Source organism: Giraffa tippelskirchi, chromosome 11 (assembly GCF_054371585.1).
Source record: "Giraffa tippelskirchi isolate mGirTip1 chromosome 11, T2T-mGirTip1v1.2.pri, whole genome shotgun sequence".
In the NCBI taxonomy this organism is placed as follows: Eukaryota; Metazoa; Chordata; class Mammalia; order Artiodactyla; family Giraffidae; genus Giraffa; species Giraffa tippelskirchi.
This window is the reverse complement of record NC_137285.1, coordinates 117,910,781-117,930,327: the sequence shown is the minus strand read 5'-3', so window position 1 is coordinate 117,930,327 and position 19,547 is coordinate 117,910,781. Positions and strand designations below refer to the sequence as shown.

The 19,547-nt window shown below is 44.4% G+C and overlaps 2 protein-coding genes and 1 long non-coding RNA gene across 16 annotated transcripts in view; 1 reads left to right on the top strand and 2 right to left on the bottom strand.

The window, feature by feature from the left end:
• C11H11orf16 (chromosome 11 C11orf16 homolog) overlaps nt 1–8,971 on the bottom strand; it is a 73,770-nt gene extending 64,799 nt beyond the window's left edge. For 6 of the 14 annotated variants that reach the window (XR_014068659.1, XR_014068662.1, XR_014068663.1 and 3 more), the window contains exons 1-7: nt 8,896–8,971; nt 8,382–8,529; nt 8,050–8,234; nt 6,526–6,682; nt 4,694–4,928; nt 3,405–4,064; nt 445–666 (exon numbers count right to left, since the gene is read on the bottom strand). Coding sequence is in view for 5 of the 14 variants with exons in the window: in XM_081540777.1 (XP_081396903.1) it covers nt 467–666; nt 3,405–4,064; nt 4,694–4,928; nt 6,526–6,682; nt 8,050–8,216 (1,419 nt within the window). In the remaining 9 variants the exon portion in view is untranslated. Of the gene's footprint in view, nt 1–444; nt 667–3,404; nt 4,065–4,693; nt 4,929–6,525; nt 6,683–8,049; nt 8,235–8,381; nt 8,543–8,895 lie in introns of all 14 variants that reach the window. The other 8 variants (XR_014068667.1, XR_014068666.1, XM_081540780.1 and 5 more) reach the window with 4 other exon arrangements.
• Nucleotides 8,972–9,018: 47 nt separating this feature from the next.
• LOC145526075 (uncharacterized) lies at nt 9,019–11,453 on the top strand. Its single transcript, XR_014068671.1, has 2 exons — nt 9,019–9,567; nt 10,730–11,453. It is a non-coding gene; the product is annotated as an uncharacterized LOC145526075 (long non-coding RNA).
• Nucleotides 11,454–11,806: 353 nt separating this feature from the next.
• On the bottom strand, nt 11,807–12,386 carry ASCL3 (achaete-scute family bHLH transcription factor 3). The gene has a single exon (XM_081540737.1). The coding sequence runs from the start codon at nt 12,384–12,386 to the stop codon at nt 11,841–11,843; it is 546 nt and encodes a 181-aa protein (XP_081396863.1). The 3' UTR covers nt 11,807–11,840.
• Between the last annotated feature and the right edge of the window lie 7,161 nt (nt 12,387–19,547).

The following is a 19,547-nucleotide window of genomic DNA, read 5'->3' as shown; positions in this document are numbered from 1 at the left end:
GACTTTAAAAATCAGTGACTTTTGATCCTTAAAATTATGAAGTCATTGCTGTGTCCTAAGCGTCTTTAAGCTAGCACAACAACAGTATTGTTGCATCTCAGTTTAACTGCCTAGGGCTTCACCTTGTTTTGAACGTAAGTTTGCCTCAGAAAAAAGGCCAGTATTTTCTATGATGAAAACAAAGTTTTAAGTTGAGCTGTGTTGGCGTTCCTAGTGAGGAGCAGACTCATGGACAGAAGGCCTAGTAAAGCGGCCCATACCCACCATCATCAGGTAGAGGGGTAACTTAAACAGGGATCCTCACACCCCAAGAAGCCAGTGATTAAATTTGTGGGTTCTGCAAGCCTTCTGAAATCATATGCAAGATTGTGGGTGTGACTCCAAAAGATCAAAGAACCAGGGAAAGAGCCCTTCAGAAGCCCCTTTCCAGCCATTCTGCTTTACCTTGATCCTTGGGGCTTTTAGTCTAGGGGGAGTTCTGGCCCCCCTGATGTGCAGCAGTACCCTGACTCAGTTCTCTGTGTTCGGCTTCCTTGGGCAGGATCTGTAGCGGCTTCATGCCAGTGATGTCCAGGGCCAGCTCCCTGGGACTCCCTGCTGCAGCAGGTTTCTCTCTCTGTAGGCTGTTGCTCTTTTCATCTTTCTGGGTGCTGCAAAGTCTTATTCCTGAACCCAAAATTCAGTTAGTTGAATATGCTACAATTTTGATGGGGTTAGTCTTGATGACTTGGGTAGGACTAAATCAAGGATCACAGAATCCCTTAACTGTCTGAACCCTGTTTCAGGCATAAGCAAGGGAGGAGAGCAGCATGTCTGCTGGCAGGAATCCTATCCCCAGGTTTGTTAGGTTAGGAGCAGACAGTAACCTCTCAGTCTGTAACTAAAAGGAGCCAAAAGTGTGGCAGGCAGGGGACCCATACAAGAGAATCCTTAGGGGGCAGAGCCTCAGACCAGACTGGCAAGCATCAGTTCTTGGTGGCATTCAAGCACAATTACGAGAAGCAAAGCAGCACATTTTCTTAAAAGGGAACAAGATCTGGTGGGGAGAGAAGAAAACCTCTGGTGTTCACCATGGTTTCCAGCCCGGCACACATGTCCTTTTACATGCTTCATCTCACTGGTGAGTGAGGCACAGTGTCCGTCTGGGACGAGGGCTGGTGACGGGCCCTTTCTCCACACCCCATCCGGGCTTATTCTCCATAGCTTTGAGTGCAGGTGTGGGACTTGACAGAGGGCAGGCTCACTGATTATCATGGTTCCACTCCAAGAATTAACCTTTGCCTGGAGCATAACAAATGGTCCAATAACCTAGAGGAAAGCCAGGCCAAGTACCTGAAGATACTCTATTTCTCTTTATGGCCAATTATTAGAGTTTATTTGGGGATGCAGGGTACTTTAGAGAGGATCTGTTTAAATACGGTAATGGGGAGAAAGGCTGAACGTAGGCATAGGTGGTTGGGTGGTGGAGGTAAGAGCAGTGTACATTGGGGCCAAGAAAGATTGGTCTGAACTCAGTTGGGTTTGGAACAGTCTGGATAGAATACCATGGAGCCGGCCATGGGAATGTAGGCCTGGAGCCAGGTCAGGTCTGCGCACCATGGCCCTCTGGTTACCCCACTGGCCTGCCTCTCCATGAGGCAGGGCCTCATCCTATCTCAGTTGCTGCCCACAGGCTACTCCCTGTTGGATAGATACAGCTTTTCTTTCCCTTGTCTGTGCTGAAGCAGGAGGCAGTGGAAGCTATGGAGAATTTAACTTGAAAACTCTAGATTTGGGCACTATTTTCTTTATATTATCACTTGTTGGAGGACACACCTGTAGAAATCTGTTTCCAAGCACTTCTGCCAAGGCCTTTCACTGCGAGGAGAAGTTCAGGAAGCTCTCTCTGCCCCATCTTGACATTTTCTATACAAAGTGTCCTCTTAGAGAGTGGAGGAAAAGCTCCACTGGTCATAGCTAGATTCCTGTCCCTCTAGTTATTCCCTCTCAAGCATGGGGGAAAGATCCCACACCTTGAAAGCTAAGGAAGGAACCATCATATAAAATATAACAGAAGTTGGGACTTCTCTGGTGGTCCAGTGGTTAAGAATCCACCTTGCAGTGCAGGGGATCCAGGTTCAATCCCTGGTTGGGGAACTAAGATCCCACATGCCGCAGGCCATCTAAGCCCATGTACCACAACTAGAGAGTCCATGTGCTACACCAGGAAAGATCCTACATGACACGATGAAGACCCTGGGTGCCACAACTAAGACCCAACACAGCCAAACAAAAACGAATAAATCAGCAACTAATATGTCTATCCCTGCCCACTCCAAAGGTCAGGGATCCAGAGGAGTCACCAAGAAAGTTTCTCACTGTAGAAACAATTTCTCAGCTTCCTGGAATGGAAGACTAATAAAGTCCTTATGCCTGGAGCAAGACTGAAATCCCTATGGGCTGAGAGGTCCTGACTAAGCAGATATCCTGGAAATAGGGCAATGGCTTCAAATGGGGACTCACAGTGAGTCTCAGAGTGGGCAGTGTCTACAGATCCTTACACCCTTAGCAGTGGTGTTCTTTAACCCTCAGTATCCCTGCCCCAGGTTGAATGTTCATTCAGTTCACTGAAGGTTGAATTAGTCATCCCAGGGCCCCAAGAATCTAGTCTAGGGCTGGCTAGGGCAAGCCATCTCCTTCACAGAGCTCTGCCAGCTGCCTTAGGCATCTGCTCTTTCTGGGCCACATTGGGAATTTAGATCACATGGCATGAGGCATTATCAGTGATACACTACCCGAAACCTACGAGGGCATGTCAACACGGGTCTTTGCTTGGGTAGAGAAGTTCGGGGGTGGCTGCAGATTGCGACAATGACACTGCCTCCCCTCTCCATGGTAGAGTGAGATGATTAAGGCTGTGCCTGGTTCTTCCCACTCTTGACCTTCTCAGGGGCTTATATGAAGAGTAAGGTCTGATGACCAACGTTTAAACACCAGTTTCTGAGCTTCTCAGGGCCTTGAAGACTCGAATCAACACGTGGAGGCATTCTGACTGCACATGTAGAGAAAAATCACAGCCTCCAAGGAAAGTGAAGGAGGGGAGGGTAGAAACGGACAATGGCAGTGCCCTGCCAGTAGAGACTAGTGAAGAAAGAAAGGACAGTTGTCAAATAGGGATGCAAAGCTTAGCACCAAGATTGGCCCATCCTTTCTTGTTAGGTTTCCATTTAATCAATAAAGCCCACTACTTCCCTCTTATCACAGCCCCCCCTCAACATGACTACACTCCCCAGTGTTACTTCCAGTTTCATCACAGCAGACACACGTATCGGATTCCTGAGAGACCCCCCCACCCCGCCCACAAGGAGGGGGTTGTGGAAAGGAAGGGAGCAGGGGCCTCAGCCCCACCCTAGGAAAAGGCCTACCTGGCTTCCCCGGGTGTGGCTCGGGCCCGTTTCTCCTCCAGTACCTCCACTCGGGCTGGCAGAGCCCACCCTGCTTCCTCAGAGACTTCTCGAGAAGGATGGGGTCCGTGTTGACTGTGCTGTCCACCAGCAGCCTCTGAGGGGGGCCCATCTCCAGCTCATTCTCCAAATCCTCGTCTTCAGAAGAAGAGGAGGCGGAGGAGGAGGAAACAGCCATGGGAGCCTGCACTGCCACTTCTTCCTCCTTAGGATTCTCCAGGGGCAAAAGCTGGGCTGTGGGCTTCAGCTCCGCTTCTGGAGGTTCTCTGGCTGCGACCCCTGAGGTCCTGATTAGAGGCCACCAGGTGGGTCCAGCCAGGGGGCAGCAGCAGAGGCAGCCCTGGAGCAGCAGCTGGCAGCCGGCATGTGGGTAGCAGGGAGCACACAGGAATGGAGGGCTCAAAGGAAGCCCGCTGGTGACAAATCCAGTGACCGGCCCCACCAGAGAGCAGCAAGGGGCCCAGAGGAGGGGCCTGGGGTGCTCCCTGGCGTAAGGCTTGTGCAGCCCGTCCACAGCCTTCTTCCAGACAGCTGGGGGCACCCACTGGACCGCTCTGAGAGGCACTGGAGCTGTCCTGCCATTCCAGAAGTGAACAGTAATTTCTTCTTCTTTCCGGGATGCTATGTGACAGAGAAGGGCAACATTTTGTTACAACTGCCTCTTCTACATCAAGGGTAAGGGTTCTCCTCTCCCCAGAAGCAAAGCCTCAGCATAGCCCACCAGCTTTGCCTGCTGTCTCACGCACACCTCTCCCTGCAAAGCCTGCCAGGGACATTCCTCACCCGTCCATGTTTACCTCCCCGTCCTGTGCCTCCGTTTTCTCGTCAAAACCAAAATGCCTCCTCAGGTAGGGGGAGGGGAGGAGAAGCCTCCTCTGTGGTTCTCTGAATTACAACGATGCTGCCTGACCGGCCCCATGCAAGGGGACACTGTATCCATCCCCGGATGACATGGTGGGGGACCAGTCATGAGTACAGGTGTGATCTCTGGATAACCTCATCACACCATAGGTCAAGTAACCAACATAGACATAGTAGCCTTGGGTGATTTTGCCCTGATAAAAAATATTTTATAATCAGAAAAATATGATTTGTCTATCTGTGGCCACCCTCGGGATGAAGCTGCAAGTGAAAGGGTAAGGATTTCCTCAAGCCCCTAAGACCCCTAAGCTGTAGAGACACCCCCTTTGCTCTTTCCTCAGCCTGATCACCAGCCTGGCTCCTGGGGAGCCCCAGAGCAGCTCCCTTACCTCTCTGGGGGTCTCTTGCCTCCAGGCCCAAGAGAACAGTGCCAGGGCCATAGCGTTGTTGGTCAGGGCCCCAGGGTGCCAGCACCTTGTCCCCAGGTCGCAGTGAGTATTCCATGGTTGGCAAGAACTGAATGACATCTTCCTCTAAGACCAAGCTCTGCCGCTGGGCTGGCAGCTCTGAACCTGTGACAAGGGGAGCCTCAAATTCCACCAGCAGGACCCCCTGCCTCTCCAGCTGTGGGAAAGAAAATATTCAGAATAATACCTGGCCTTAGGAAGTACTACAGGGAGCCTCATGTTTCCCTACAACACCCAGAGCCAGGCTGAGGGTCTCCCTCCCACACAGCAGGGGCCACCTAGGGAAGGGGCCAGGCCAGGTGCTGCTGGAGCCCATTACAGCAGGGACAGGCCGGCTATGAGGCAGAGGCTCTCCCTCTGCTTCTTGCTGTGGCAATTCTTGTTTATCACTTCCTGCCTTTCCCTTCCCATGCTCTTTCTTTTCCTGTTTTTCTTTTCTCTTATCTTTATTTTTGGTCTGCAATTCATAGGAGTAAACTGGGTCCTCTCCATCTTTCCCCAAAGCACCCCACTTCCCCCAGCCCTCCCAGGAAGTGTTGTCCCTGTGTCCTGGACCAGCCAGGGGTGAGGTATCACCCACAGGCCCTGTCAGGCAAGGACAGCTGTGGCTGCTCTCGGGGCAGCCCTGTGCACTGCCTGCATGTCCATGAGGGGAGGCGGGGCCAAGGAAGGAATGAGCCCTCTGACAGGGAGGGCAGGAGGAATACTGAGCTAATTAAAATAACAAGCTGTTTGGAGAACTCAGTATGATTTTTGAAGAGAAATAAAGTGTGGTTACAAATTAACTTTTATCTAGTCACTAGACAGAATCTATATTTGAGCAAACTCCTGCTGATATTTCATTTGAAATCACATATTAGTTACTGAAAAATGACTTTTGATTGGAAACTCTATAACATATATTTTTTTATAAATCACACTAGTTTTCCCTCTATGGACCCACATTCACAAAGTCTGACTCTGAAAAGAAAGAGAAAAATCCCAATGAAGCAAGCAGTCACCAAAGTAAAGCCCAAGCCTGGCCCCAGCACACAGGGACCGTGCCCTCATGCAGAAGGACACAGGCGCACATGAGGTAAACACGGGTTGGTTCCTCTTTCCCTTAGGCTGGTGCTTGTAACTCCACACACTGAATCTTCCTGAACAAAGTGCTTTTACTGTACATTTTCTTCACTGTTACGGGTTGAATTATGTCCCCCCAAAATTCATGTTGATGTCCTAGCCCCTAGGACCTCAAAATGTGTCACACTTAAGTCTTAATGACTTAAGACAAAGTCACACTGAGTATGACTGAGTAGAGTGGGCCCCTATCCAATGACTGGTGTCCTTATAAAAAGGGGACATTTGAACACAGACATGAGCCCAGGGAGAACAGCAAGTGAAGATGAAGACCAAGTGCAAGGGGATGCTTCTATAAGCCAAGGGACACAAAGATTGACAGCAAACCACCAGAAGCTGGCAGAGGTGCACGAAACAGATCCTCCCCCAGAGCCCTCAGAATCATCACTCCTGCCCACACCTGGTTCTCTCCAGAACTGAAAGAAGCAATTTCTACTGTTAAAGCCACTCAGTTTGTGCCACTTTGTTATGCAGCCCTAGCAAACTGATGCGCTCACTGACATTACATTTTCACTTCCATATCCTGGCCATGGAAGATCTGTGCTTATTTAAGAAACTGAACAACTGGAGCATATCAGGTATGACAGGGCCACCCAGAGGAGCATATGGGGAGACGTGGGGACTGAGGGACTTGCCTCTGGAGCAGCCTTTATCTGAGCCCTGTAATAAAAGCCATCTGGTTCCCTTCTTGCCAGGACCCATGTGCCAGCAGCCTCTCCACCTCTTCCCAGCCAGCCAGGCCCCTGCCATGCTGGGTCAGCAATGTGGAGACACGGGTAGTAAGATGCGTATCTGGGGAAAAGCAAACGGAATTAGGGAAGTAGAGAAAAGCGAGCCCTAAACCCATCAAGAAACACATTTCAAAGTTAGGTCTGAGCAGAACCATGGGGTGAACATGACAGTTAAGGCGATATGGAACAGGAGCCCGTGTAAAGAGTGGCAATCTGTGACTTCCGGTAAGATAAGGTAAATTGTTGGAAGCGGAAGAAGGAGAGGAGAGTGAAGGGAATCGCTGTTTAAGGCCTGGGAATTGTTTCAAGGTAATCAGAATGAGATTAGCCTTGATATATAACAGGATGGCCAGATTAACTGGTTCTGAGACTAGATAGCAGGCCAGGAAAGCGTTCTTCCAGGAAGGGAGATCCTGAGGTGGTGTGTGGGATTCCAGGATGAGGTATGGAGGCTTGGATGGTGATGACAAAGGAGCAAAACTGCAAGGAGGCTGAGCACCATGGAATTGGAAGAGAGGAGGAAGTGTCTGAGCAGGGGAAGCACAGGGGCTGAGTAAGAGGCTGAGGGACAGAAAAAAGGAGAAGCTGGTTCTAGGAACTCTGGTAGACAAAACCAAGCCATAGGGAATTGTTGAGTCAGGTTTTGGTTTTCTGGGAAAAAAAAGTGTTTATTTTGTGGGCAAGCCAGGATACAGGACTGTTTAAACTCTGGCTTTGAAGGGAAATGGTCCACATGGGTGAAACAAGAAAGGGGGCTGTAGGGTTCAGGCCTGGGCAGACTGACTTGAATAGCATGGGACTTGCACAATTTGTATGTGCTTATCGGCAGAAGTTCCCTTCCCCTCTTGTATTCACACTGTTGACAGCTAACTTTGGGTACCATTCACAAAAAGCTAGGACAACTGAGGGAACCTGAGGAGGGATCTGGTGACCTCACCTCACCTAATTCCTCATTATGTGCCAGGGCAAGTCTCAGAGAAGATGATAAAATGAGCCAGAAGTTTTATAACTGGTGATGCCTGCCTTCTCCCACACATGCCAACTCTGACATCAGCCCCTCTGCTACAAGGTGGGACAAAAGCCAGGTCAACCCTTGTCGCTGGGGGTAGAGTTTATTTTTATTTATTTATATTTTGGCTGCACATGGAGGCATGCAGGATCTTAGTTCCCCAACCACGGATTGAACCCGTGTTCCCTGCAGTGGAATCCTGGAGTCCTAAACACTGGACCGCCAGGCAAGTCTCTATGTATTTACTTATTTATTGTGAGTACAGTTGGGGGGATTATAATAACCCAAGGAATTCAGCCCACACGGGTAAGGAACCCTTTCGGCCTTCCCAGGAAGCAAGTCCTCTCCCTCCTGAGCCATCATGTCTCCCACCATCTTGAGCCAAAAACAGAGAGGAAAAAGGAAGCACAGATGGGTACCTGGTGAGGAGGCTGTGCTGGGTCAGCCAGGGTGTTCGGCAGGTGAAGGGGCAGGTGAAGGAGAGGTCCCAGGGAGGAGCAGTGCCGGCCCAGGCAGGGGCCTTCAGAGTCGTGGCCGCGCTGCAGTATTTGGGCAAAGGCGTCCCAGGCCCCGCGGAGGAGTCCATAGACCTTGGCGAAAACACCTGAGAACCAGCGGCTCTATTACCTGAGTTGCAGCCCACAGCCCAGCAGAGGGCGCCTGGCTCCGGGCTGCGCTCAGCTCTGCGGTTTGCGGCCTCTCCGCGGCCCCACCCGCTCCCACCACGCGCAGGCCCCACGAGAATCATCACCTGCCCGGGAGACTCCGCTCAGGAAATAGGGGAGGGGTTGAAAGGGCTAGAGCTGTGATTTCAGAGAAATCCAGCTGGAAGTCCTTCACCGCCTGTTGGCTGCTTGCTCACTTCACCTGGGTGCGTCAGTTAACGCCCTGGAGATGATCTGTGGAAAGCACCTGGCATCTTTAAGTAGCTCAATCAATATACGTTAGTTTTTTTTACCACCCCCCCTCACCTCCACCCCAGTTGTAGGGACTTCGGGGGTTTAAGACCATACTTCCTTTTACAAATCCCAGCCCTTGATGACAAGCTGACCCCTAACCCAAGTCACAGACTTCCCTCCTAACCTGGTCACCTGGGGAACTAACTCGACTGAGCTGAGAGCCCAGGGCGGTGGCCTCCGTAGATGTGCTCAGAGGCGACAGCTGCCACCCAGGGCCCGAGATCACACTCGTCTGGCCCAGCCCAGCTCGGCCCTGTTGGGTGTGCTCCTGCCCAAGCCCACAGTTCTGACCCCAAAAGTACTTACCACAGCCCCAGCCAGACTCCTCCACCTCAGCCTCGGCCCCTTCCAACAGTTGGGAGTTCACGGCCTCAGCCCAACTGACTCCTGGTTGCCAAGCAGGTTGCCATGGATACAGCCAGCTGGGCCAGAGGGAGTGTACTGAGCATGTGCGGAGGGGTGACTGGGGCCCTGGGCAGCACGGGGCGGGAAGAGAATGTAGGGGGTTGGTTATTCACCGCCTTTCTGGAGAGTGGTGCTGACAAGTGGTGTTGACGAGAAGGGCCAGTGTAGCGTCAGTTCCCAAAAGTTATGCTTCTCCACTGCTGGAAGAGTCGGTGGCGGTGGGAAGCCCTCCTGGATCTAGGAGAGCCTTGGGAGGGAAGGAGATGACCCCACAGAGTCTCAAGGATGTTGATCTGCCTTCCTCCTCTGTGGGCAGGAGGCTGGAGTGGAGGGAACCTACTGGTTGGCTTAAGGACTCTAAGATAGAATTTGTAGTTTAAAATGAAATAACCAAAAGTGGGAGCACATTTGTCTGAAGGAGACAGGACTGCTGAGAAGAAGGTGTGTGGTGATAACTTAGGGTGGTGGGAGTGGACAGTGGGGACCAAAGGAACAGAAGTCCAGATTCCGCTCTCATTTGAACATCCAGAGGAGGCTGGTATGTGAGGCATCTGACAGCCATTTTGCACATCTGTGAGTGTCTCTGCCACATCTATTCCCCCCTTCTACCAGTTCCTGTTTCTGTTGTGAATCTGAGTGGTGGGGAGAGGTTGGCTGTACCCCTCCTTGATGTGTGTCCATGAGCACATTCCATCCCCTGTCCTCTAAGGCATCGGCATGTCCCATGCCTCTCCAGTCAGCATGAATCTCAAGACTTTTGTTAGAAATCTTGGTTATAGAATTTCTCTTTCCTCCTATACATAAATAAGAAAGCTTATAGTTCTGAGAGCTCCTGACAGTCTTCCTGGGACACTGAAGCTGTTCCCAGAGACGATAGATCTAAAGAACACAGATTCTTGGTGACAGTGTTGAGCCCTGCCTAAACCTGTACCCCTTGCAGTGGGAGTGCAGAGTCTTAACTTCTGGACCACCAGGGAAATCCTCCCTTTTTTGATTATACCAATTTTTGTTAGATTTTTGTATTGCTCACAGCCAAAAGCATCCTAACTGATGTCTACCCTCTTAGAGCTTAACTCTGCAGCCAGGAGAATGACTGTTGCCCAAAAGGCTGAGTGATTTGGTGCACAAAGTTAGAGTCTAAGAAAGACTAATTAGATCTCTGGCTATGAGAGAAGGATTCCTGAATAAGATAGGTGGGATTTCAATGGTGAAAGGAAAAAGGAGATTATTCCATTCCATCTTGGTAGGAAGCAAGAGCTAAGAGAGAAGGATGCATTTGCAACACATGATTTTCTTTTTGGAGTGGGGGGAATGGAGTGTCATGGGAAAATCAATGGGAAGGGGCCAAACTGGTAGGAGCTTTGAAAATCAAGCAGATGAATGTCCAACAATGTCACAGTCAAAAGGAAGTTGTCATGAGGTTTGAGCAATGAAGTGACATGAAATATTAGGTTGGCAAAAAAATTCGTTTGGATTTTTCTGTACCATCATATGGAAAAAGTCAGACAAACTTTTTGGCCAACACAATGCTTTAAGAAAGAGTATTAGAGTGAAAATAGAACCAGTTGAGAACAGAGCCCGAGAGGCCAGGGAGTTAACAGTGATCCAGACACAATGTGACAGAATGGAAATAGGAAAATAACACCACCAAATATTTCTTGACACCTACCTGACATGAGCTCTTTTCTGGGTTCTGGAAATACAGGGTTGACTAAGACTTGTCTTTATCTTCAAGGAGCTCACAGTCTACTGAAGACAGAGATAAGTGTGCAAGGGGAGTCAAAATAGCAGGATGGGAATGGCAAGGAAATATGTGTGCAAAATAAAGGAACAAGTAATAGCTGCGATGGAAAGACTTCATAAAAGAGGTGACAGTGGAAATGAATGTGACAGTATGTTGGCAGTTCTGCCTGGGCTTGGTGACAGATGGGACCTGGGGGTTAAGGAAGACAGAAGAGTTGAAGCTCATCATGTGAATAGAAATAGAAATTTTGAAGGAAGACTCCAAGAGAGGTGGGATCACTGTCCTTCTCACATTATCTGGCCTAGAGAACTTGAAGAATGATGATGCTATGGACAAAAAAAGGATAATAATAATTTTTAAAAATAATGATTATGAAAACTTATTATGTGTTAGGTGCTGGTACTATTCATAATAAACATATGGGGTAGTTGCTGTTATTCTGTGGATGAAGAACTGAAAAGACACAGGGAGAGGCAGCAAAGTCAGAATGTAAATGGAGCAATATGACTGCAGAGCCTGCCCACTTAGGCCCTACACTAAGCTACCAGAGGATGTCTGCTGCATGCAGGACAAAGATGACTGAAATAATTTCAAATGACAACAAGGTTTTGTTAATTTCTTTTGCTTTAGCCCCAAGATACTCCCCATCATGTTATGGGTAAGGTGTAAATTTCTTGCTAACCCCAAACAATAAAACCCACCAAATTTTGACAAATCAAGGAAGGTTCATTGTGCTGCTTAGCATGAAACATCTACAAAGTGCAGTAGACGGATTGACTAGGCATTAGTCCTGCTTTACTTTTGTGAGTTTCTCACAGCTGAGACTCCGGCCAAGTGTGGGAGAAGGGCAAGTTGAGAGGTATAGAGAATTTTTAGGACTCCTGCTTCCCTAATGTTCTTGAAAGAAATCACCAAAGCTTAAGAAGCATTTTCTCAATCTACGTAAGATAATGTTTAGTACATCTGAAATCCAAGTAAGACATATCCAGCATCTGTTAGCATTTGAACTATTATCTGCCCACACAAAAATGACATTAGGAAAACTACTGAATGATGTAGGGGACTACATTTTGTAAAATTGTTTCTATTTGGAAACATGGAATCAAATTATTCTAAAAATGGAGTCAGAGTGGCAGGTGTTGGTTGCCATTATGGAGGAACCTTTCCTGGGGTTATTCTTGGTCTCATCCTCATCAGGGTACAGAAGGGACTGGAGGTAATTAATGTATTTAATAGCGGCTCTGAGGGTTTCCACTTTGCTGAGGCGTTTCTCCAAGTACTTCTCTGGCAGATGATGTCGGAGCTGGGCATAGCCTTCATTGACACATTTCACCCGCTGCCTTTCCCGCTCATTCCTTTTCCGGATAAAGGCTGGACCGTAGGAATATTCGCACCTTCTGTAATTTGGATAAGGCATTGGGAAGGAGAAGGTGCAGGGTTCACCATAATTTTCCATAATCAGGGAGTCACTGGAAAAAGACAGCAATGGCAAGTTTTCCGAGTAAGGGGATGGCACTGGGCCCTCTGGGTAGAGGTGGAACCTGACCATGGGGTCCAGATAGAAGGACCTGGTCAGTGGCAAGTGGGAGGAATCAGTGAAGACAGGCAGTTTGTCTGGCATGTTAGAGTAGCTTCTGTTGTCCATCATTTCCTCTTTAGCCTGGAAACAGAACCAAGTTTATGAATTTGGCCAGATCAAAAGAGAGCAGATATCGACTTTCTCAGAGATCAGAGATTTCACTGCTTTCATGAATAGTTTTTGAGCTCATTCTGAAAACTTGATAGGGTTACAATATTTTGTGGGTAGTAAGAGGATTTTTGATGGTACACAGAAACAGCCTGCAATAACACTGACTTGCCTTGTGAGAAAGTTATTTCCTTTCAATTCTCTGTCAATCTTTATGATTACAAGGTTATATCTTTAGTCTGGTGAGAACTTGTCTTCCACACTATTAAAATGCTTTCTAATCCTCCTCAGATGCAAGCCTTCAACAGGAATAGTATCTAGCTAGAATCTAATAATATTTTACTATTAATTTATATTTATTGTGAATTATGCTGATTTCACATTTACAGTAGTGATACAAAGTCTCTTTTAAAAATAAATCTACTTGAGTTAAAAATGTGAACCAATTCACAGAAAAAGAGCGAGTAAACAGCAATACAGGTGCTGTATAGCAGTAAGGTAATGAAGATTGTGACAGTGTATGCAAATACTAACATTTGGGAAACAATGAAACACCACAATATTCAAATATATGTTGGTGAAATTACAAACTAGTTAATGATCATGCAACCTCACAGGCATAGCCTTCTTAAATGATAACTGGTATGCCAGAGGCAAAATTGAAAATCAAAATAAGAAAGGAATGATTTGCTCTTAAAAATTCACTGTAAGATTGCCTGAAAGAGAAACGCCCTTAACACATTTATAACATAGTCAGTTTACATATTTACTTAGAACTTCAAACAAATTGAGTAAAGTGCAACTCTATTTAGGCTTTTTTTTTCATAGAACTTAAAGTATTATATTCCAAAAGGTCCCATATCAACACATTCCCTCTTTCTGAATAGATCTGTATCCAGCTCATTTATTACACTACCATTACTTTTTACCTTTAACTGTAGTAATGTGGTCACAACAGATTTCACAGAGACATTACACTTTAGTTGATGGGAAATCAGGGAAGTGCTGAAAAAGAGCATTTTTCTTTCAGTCATTAACTTTCTCAAGTTCAATTTTGGCTTTGCATCTTAGCTGTGTGTCCTTTGGCAAGTTTGTCTGAAGCACATTTGTTGAGAGATGAAGAATATACCCAAAGTGGAAAATGAAAAGCCACATGAAATTTAACTGTGACTTTCAGAAAAGAAGGAAATCTGGCTTTCTCCTAAAAAAAAATCAGCCCTAATGTTTATGGGCAAGAGTAGGTAACACTGGCACTCTTAACCTGAGTATAATGAAACTCTGCAGACTGCACTATGTAATGACAGGAGCAGTCTCTAAGCATAGAATTCAAGTACAATACAGTATATTACAATTCTTGTGAAAAAACCCTATCCTATCATGTATGGCTACTGAAAAGACAAATGACTCTGGAACCAGAAAGGGCAAAAAGGGATGGGGATTGGGGGATGAGGCGTGGGGAGTGTGAGCAATGGGGAGAGTTTAATAAGTCATGGTGAAACAGTCTGGAAAAGGAATAAATGTCAGGAAAAGCTCTTCCTAATAGAGGGATGGGGTGAAGGAATGAGAAAAGTACCATAGGTCCAATTAAAAAGCAAAACAGAGGAACAGAAAATTAAAGATGCCGAATTACTGATCCAATGGCCTAAAATAACTAACATACAATAAAAATTTCTGGATTATAAAAATTTCTGGATTACATTTAGCCAGCATCCTGTCAAAAAGAAAAATTTGCTGAGAGAAAAAGAGTTAGGAAATTCCTGAGCTAGGAATTCTAGAGGATAAGAGATAAAAAATGTGCATGGTAGAAACTATGAAATTATGGCACAGTGAGTGTGGAGTCCCCATTTCTACATTCCTGAGAACATTAGAACCTTCTTTCTGCCTGTAACTAACAAGCCAGAACTGCTACAATAGGGTACCAAAAAGTAGAACAGCTGTCATCAAAGCTAATTCACAAGAATTCTTTGAGTATAGTCTTCTTGACTGATAATTTTCATAATATCTTAGGCCTTGATTCAGATAAAATCTGAGTAGTTTGTATATGCCACAAGTAGTTAAAAGTCTCTAGGTTTTTTTCTTTCTTTTTTATTTTTTAAGTTATGAAAGTATGATTATGCATTTACAGGAGACAGAAAATACAGAACAAACTTACATATAGCTCCATTATATATCACAATTATTTTTTAAGTAGATAAATTAAGATTTTTAGTTGGAGTTTCAATATCAAACTCTCAAATTAGTAGAATGAATGGACAGAAAAGTAGAAGGATACCATAGACCTTAAAAGCACTATGAACCAGTTCAACATAATTAAGATTTCATACCACAGCAGGACACAAATTCTATTTAAGTTCCCATAGACTATAAACCAGGAGACACTGGAACATATCTAGGGAAATAAACTTCCTAGATTTTAACAAGACTTTGAATAATTCTTGGGAAATGAGCCTGGTATCTTTGGAGACACACTGAGTGGGGAGCTTTTTTTATTGAGCATTTCTGAAAGGTTCACCAATTAATGTAGTAGCATTTATCTTCTATTCAAAGAAGAAAATTTAACCACAACAGTGATAGGATGAAAAATGCAGCAGTGAGGATCAAGATAGGAAGGCTAGTGGAAACTGGACACATTTGTAGAAACTGAGTCAAGTTTTTAAAAGAGGGTAACACAGGACTTCCCTGGTGGTCCAGTGGTTAAGACTTTGCCTTCAGTTGTAGGGGGTGGAGGTTTGATCCCTGGTGGAGGAGGTAAGATCCCACATGCCTCTAGGCCAAAAAAACCAAAACATAAAACAGAAGCAATATTGTAACAAATTCAATAAAGACTTTGAAAATAGTCCACATTAAAAAAAAAAAAAAGTCTTAGAAAGGAGAGAGAACAACACAGACAAAAGTGCTGGGACTCTGAAGCCAAATATAGATGTAGCTAAAAACAAATGCACCTATCTTTTAGTGAAAGTCTCAGGTCTCTGGCCTAGAGCTATTCTGGGAAATAAAGGGTGAGGTCTTAATGATAAAATCCTACGAAATTCTGGATTGCTCTGTTGAGCATTAAAGTTTCAGCTTTCTGATACATTATAAATATCTAGCATGTAGAAAACAAAAGGCTACTAGTACACATTATGAATTATGCAATTATGAATTATGCAATGTTAGGGATGGAGAAACCTTAGGAAATCCTCTCATCCAATCCCTCATAAATTGTTGCAGTTATGAGGTCAGAGGTCAGAACCTAGGTCTCCTGACTTCCAAACCCCTAAATCCTTTCCACTCCTCCAGATGATTTAATCAACAGCAAAACTGAATCTTTCAACACAGAAGCATATTGGTTAGTTTAAGATAATGGAATAATCAGCTGAAAATAATCATCATTTTTCAACTGTGCCTAGGGACTTTCTTAAAAACCACATTCTTATTCTCTCCCATGGGCTACTCTGGAGAAGAGTCTCTTACCTGAATTTTGTTGCCAAGATTCTGTATTTGGGGCTGAGTTAGACTTAACCTGATTTATATGTGATCATTTAGTGACAACATGCAAAATAGCTTACAGTTAAACAGAACTGCTCAGGCTGGTTTAGCGATTTTCTCTTCCTAATATGTAGCTACGACAGCATGCAACAATACTAAATAGAAAGTTTGCTTACAAAATTGGACTCTTGTAACAAATTCTTTTCAAGAAGAATGTTTCTTCCACTCACCTGGGTTATATAATTTTATATAAAAATTGCTTGTGGAAAATATCATTAAGTAATAATCTCATAATCTGATTTTTAAAATAGAGATTAAGATGCTAACCAGGAAGGTCAATATGAACCTACACTTGATTGTACATCTATTAAAAATTTTTCCTTCTAAATAGCCTTTTTCAGAGCAATTTTAGACGCACAGCAAAACTGAGCATCAAGTACAGAGTTCCCATATACCCCCTGCTCTTACATATGTACATCCTCCTCCATTACCAGAATGCCAGCCCCAGAGTGATACATTTGTTACAATTGATAAACTAATATTGACACATCATTATCACTCAAAGTCCATAGTTTACATTAAGGCTCACTCTTTTTTAAAAAAATATTTGTTTATTTGGCTGTGCCAGGCCTTAGTTGTGGCATACTGTACTTTTTTTAGTTGCTGCATATAGGATCTAGTTCCCTGTCCAGGGATCGAATCCGGGCCCCCTGCATTGGGAGCACGGGCAGAATCTTAGCCACTGGACCCCCAGGGAAGTCCCCAGGGCTCACTCTTATGTTGTACATTCTGTGCAACTTGACAAATGTATAATGATACATATCTACCATGATAGCATCATATGGAAAGTCTGTTACACCTATTCATTCCTCCCTTCCCCCAATACCTGACAATACCTGATTTTTTGTTTTACTCCATAGTTTTTCCTTTTCCAGAATGTTGTATACTTGGAATCATATAGTATACAGCTTTTTCAAGTTGGCTTCTTTCAATTACTAACATTCATTTAAGTCTCCTCCACATATTTTTGACTTGATAGCTCATTTCTTTTTAGCACTGAACAATATTCCATTGTCTGAATACCATATGATATCATTTATATGTAGAATCTAAACTGTGACACAAGGAACTTATCCATGAAACAGAAACAGACACACAGACAAAGACAACAGACTTATTGTTGCCAAGGGAGAGGAGGGTGGGGGAAGAATGGGTTGGGATTTGGGGATTAGCAGATGCAAACTAATATATATAGAAGAGATAAACAGCAAGGTCCTATTGTATAGCAGTGGGAACTATATTCAATATCCTGTGATAAACCATAATAGAAGAGAATATGAAAAAGTATATATTAATATAGACACACATATATCTGAATCACTTTGCTATACAGTAGAAATTAACACAACATTGTAAATCAACTATATTTCAATAAAATAAATTTTAAAAATATTCCATTGAATGTACCACAGTTTACTGTCTATTTACCTACTAGAGGACTTCTTGATTGCTTCCAAGTTTTGGCAGTTATGAATAAAGCTGCTACAAACACCCATATGCAAAGGTTTCATATGGATATAATATTTTAACTAACATATATTAAATGGGCTTCCCTGGTGGCTCAGACTGTAAAGGATCCACTCTCAGTGTGGAAGACCTGGGTGATTCAATCCCTGCGTTGGGAAGATCCCCTGGAGAAGGGAACAGCTACCCACTCCAGTATTTTTGTCTGGAGAACTCCATGGACAGAGGAGCCTGGCAGGCTACAGTCCATGGGGTCGCAGATATTAAATACTGAAGTGTAACTGCTGGATCACATAGTAAGTGTATGCTTAGTTTTATAGGAAACTATCAAACTGTTTTCTAAAGTGGCCCTACCATTTTTGCATTCTCACCAGCAATGAATGAGAGTTCCTGTTGCTACGCATCCACACCAAGATTTGGTGTTGTCAGTGCTCTGAATTTTGGCCATTCTAATAGGTGTGTGGTGATATATCATTGTTGTTTTAATTTGCATTTCCCTGTGGACATGCTAGGGGCAGGCTACCCTGGTAGCTCAGATGGTAAAGCATCTGCCTGCAATGCGGGAGACCTGGGTTTGATCCCTGGGTCAGGAATATCCCCTGGAGAAGGAAATGGCAACCTACTCCAGTACTCTTGCCTGGAAAATTCCATGGATGGAGGAGCCTGGTAGACTACAGTCCAGGGGATTGCAAAGAGTCGGACACGACTGAGCAACTTCACTGGTGGATGTGTGATATGGAGCATTTTTTTGAATAGTTATCTGCCATCTGTATATCTTCTTTGATGAGGTGTCTGTTCAGATCTTTGACCCATTTTAAAATCGAGTTTTTGTCTTATTGTTGAGTTTCAAGAATTCTTTATAAGCTTTGGAAGATAGTACTTCGTCAGATATGTCTTTTACAAATATTTTCTCCCAGTTGGTGGCTTGTGTTCTTGTTCTTGACAGAGTCTTTCACCATAAGTTTTTAATTTTAATGAAGCCCAGCTTATCAGTAACTTCTTTCTTGATTTGTGCTTTGATATTGTATCTAGTAAGTCATTACCAACCAAAAGTAAACTAGATTTTCTCCTATGTTGTCTTCTAGTATTGTAGGTTTTTGTTTTGCATTTACGTCTATGATCCTTTTTTAATTAATTTTTTGAAGGTTGTAAAGCTTGTGTCTAGCTTAATTTTTTTTGCATGTGACTGTCTAGTTGTTCTAGCACCATTCATTGAAAAGACTTTGCTCCACGGTGTTCCTATTGTTGCTTTGTCAAAGGTCAGTTAACTATAATTATTGAGTCTGTTTCTGGGCTCTCCATGCTGTTCTGTTGATCCGTTTGTCTATTCTTTTGCCAATCCACACTGATACTGACTTGATACTATAGCTGTACAGTAAGTCTGGTTGCGTCAGTCTTTCCACTTTGTTCTTCTTAATTAATAATGTATTTACTTTCTGGGTCTTTTGCTTATAACTTGCTGGGATTTTGACTGGGATTGTATTGAATCAAGTTGAAAAGAACTGACATCTTGATAATATTGTCTTCTAATCCACGAACATGGACTATCTCTCTTATTTAGTTGTAGTTCTTTGATTTCTTTAATCAGTTTTGTAGTATTCCTCATATACATTTTATCCATATTTTGTTAGATTTATACATATTTCATTTGGAGGGATACCAATGTAAATGGTAATTGTGCTTTTAATTTCATTTGTTCATTGTTAGTAGAAGCAACAGTTACTACTGGACATGGAACAACAGACTGGTTCCAAATCGGGAAAGGAGTACGTCAAGGCTGTATATTGTCACCCTGCTTATTTAACTTCTATGCAGAGTACATCATGAGAAATGCTGGGCTGGATGAAGCACAAGCTGGAATCAAGATTGCTGGGAGAAATATCAATAACCTCAGATATGCAGATGACATCACCCTTATGGAAGAAAGCAATGAAGAACTAAAGAGCACCTTGATGAAAGTGAAAGAGGCGAGTGAGAAAGTTGGCTTAAAACGCAACATTCAGAAAACTGAGATCATGGCATCAGGTCCCATCACTTCATGGCAAATAGATGGGGAAACAGTGGAAACAGTGACAGACTTTATTTTTGGCGCTCCAAAATCACTGCAGATGGTGACTGTAGCCATGAAAT

What these genes read in the sequence shown, in the direction of transcription:
- ASCL3 (XM_081540737.1), bottom strand. Translation starts at nt 12,386, where the DNA reads ATGATGGACAACAGAAGCTACTCTAACATGCCAGACAAACTGCCTGTC.